This window comes from Frankliniella occidentalis, unplaced genomic scaffold (assembly GCF_000697945.3).
Source record: "Frankliniella occidentalis isolate FOCC.00 unplaced genomic scaffold, Focc_3.1 Scaffold325, whole genome shotgun sequence".
Lineage (NCBI taxonomy): Eukaryota > Metazoa > Arthropoda > Insecta > Thysanoptera > Thripidae > Frankliniella > Frankliniella occidentalis.
The window spans coordinates 269,276-271,141 of NW_026267449.1; the positions used below are offsets into that span (position 1 = coordinate 269,276).

The following is a 1,866-nucleotide window of genomic DNA, read 5'->3' on the forward strand; positions in this document are numbered from 1 at the left end:
AAATGAATTACAAAGAATTTATTAAAAACCTTTTTTCTGCTTTTTGTGCATGTGTGTTGCTAAGTATATCTTCATGTGTTTTTTCAGAGCGCTTCAACCTTCCATTATCTTTATTGATGAAGTGGATTCAATCCTCAAAAGTGCACGTGACACTGATGGGGGTTGCTCTACAAGACTTAGGACAGAATTGCTCGCTTGTATGGTTAGTATTTAATATTTACTTTATTCTTATATCTTGCCCTATGGAAGTGCATACAATATACAGCAGGAACTTATAAGATACCTGCTTTATTTCTACCCCAACCTTGCAAAAAAAATATTAAAAAATAGGGTTTATCATTTGTGCGAGTTGTCCTTATCTATGTCAGTGGGTGTCTTTCATTGAACGGTTTTCTTTCTATCCTTTATATGGAAGCTACTTGTATCTGATTTTCTGAAATGCTATTAGATGATTAATTCAATTTCTCATTTTGTTTTTTTCCATTTTCATGTCATTAAGGACGGGTGTACATCAACTGGTAAAGAAGAGGTCCTTGTTGTTGGAGCAACCAACTGGCCTGGTAAGATAGATGAGGCGGCTCGACGACGTTTTACCAGGCGGTTGTACGTTCCCCTGCCTGATGAAGAGGTAATTTGCATGTCATGGTCAAACAAACATTATTGTACAGAAGTATAGCAATTATATTTATCAATCCAAAAATATTGTATTATGGCAGAAATGTTATAGTTTTACACTTAAAAATATTTTTCATATTGCAGACAAGATTAGAGCAGTTTAAACACGAACTATCACAGGAAAAGCATTCAATCTCTGAGGATGAGTTTGGGCTCATTGCTGAAAAAACAAAGGGCTACAGTGGAGCAGATATAACGCAGGTGTGCAGAAATGCAGCCATGAAACCAATAAGGTCATTAGACCCAAATGGTCCCTCCATTGAATTCATAACAATGGATGAAGTATGTATACAACAATTAAGTAGACATCCAACCCACCTTGGTGATGAGGTCAAAGTGAATAACATGTTAATTCCTTCTTAGGTACGCCCTATGAATTTAAGTGACTTTCTGGAGAGTGTCAATGAGACAACAAAATCTGTCTCTCAGGAAATGATAGATCAACTAGAGGACTTCAATAACAAATTTGGAAGTCTGTGAGGTGCCTCCCTACTAATTTGTATTCCAAGTAAACACTTGCTTTTACCTAAGCAAGATGCACTTCACTCAAATAAATTATTAGGAATAAATAAATAAATGCTCTACATCTTCGTAAAGTAACTCTTCATAGATTCAAGCCTGTTCATATTGTTTTCATCCTGTTACTTTGTCTACCTAGTCTTATAATAGACTGTCTAGTATATTTTATTTCATGTATAATATATATCTATATATCTTTATATAGTTTGTTACCATTGTATGACTACTTAATTGCAGAATAAATGTGATCACTTTTGAAGTCATTTAAAAATAAATGTATACCTTCATATATTTCCATAAATGTGCGTTACTGATGTATATTTGCAGTCGTTAACTCAATAACGCACACTATTTACATAAATCAAGTGAGTGGTACCAGCGAGTATATCAGATAGCACATTCTCATTATTAGTAAAGAATTGTTTTATTAACTTTTATACACGAAAACTGTACACATCCACAAAGTTGTAGAAAGATTATCGATGAAATGGTGAGCACATTTCAGTTCAGTACCTGATTGTGAAATCGAAAGCTGTCAAGTGGAAGAGTTTCCCAGGAGACTATACTGACGATCATAGTGTCCTGGGAAGCTATACAGCCAGACAGCAGAGCAGGTCGCAAACTGATTTTTGAAGTTTAAATTTGAATTGACAACACCTCCTTGACCATTTC

General features: G+C 34.7%; 2 protein-coding genes across 3 annotated transcripts in view; both read left to right on the top strand.

The window, feature by feature from the left end:
* Positions 1-1,155, top strand: part of LOC127751053 (spastin-like) — a 15,268-nt gene extending 14,113 nt beyond the window's left edge. The window contains exons 3-6 of the mRNA XM_052274007.1: positions 88-202; positions 500-628; positions 760-957; positions 1,039-1,155. Coding sequence (XP_052129967.1) covers positions 88-202; positions 500-628; positions 760-957; positions 1,039-1,155 — 559 coding nt within the window. The remainder of the gene's footprint in view (positions 1-87; positions 203-499; positions 629-759; positions 958-1,038) is intronic.
* Positions 1-1,866, top strand: part of LOC127751061 (uncharacterized) — a 6,594-nt gene that overhangs the window by 1,049 nt on the left and 3,679 nt on the right. The window lies entirely within an intron of this gene.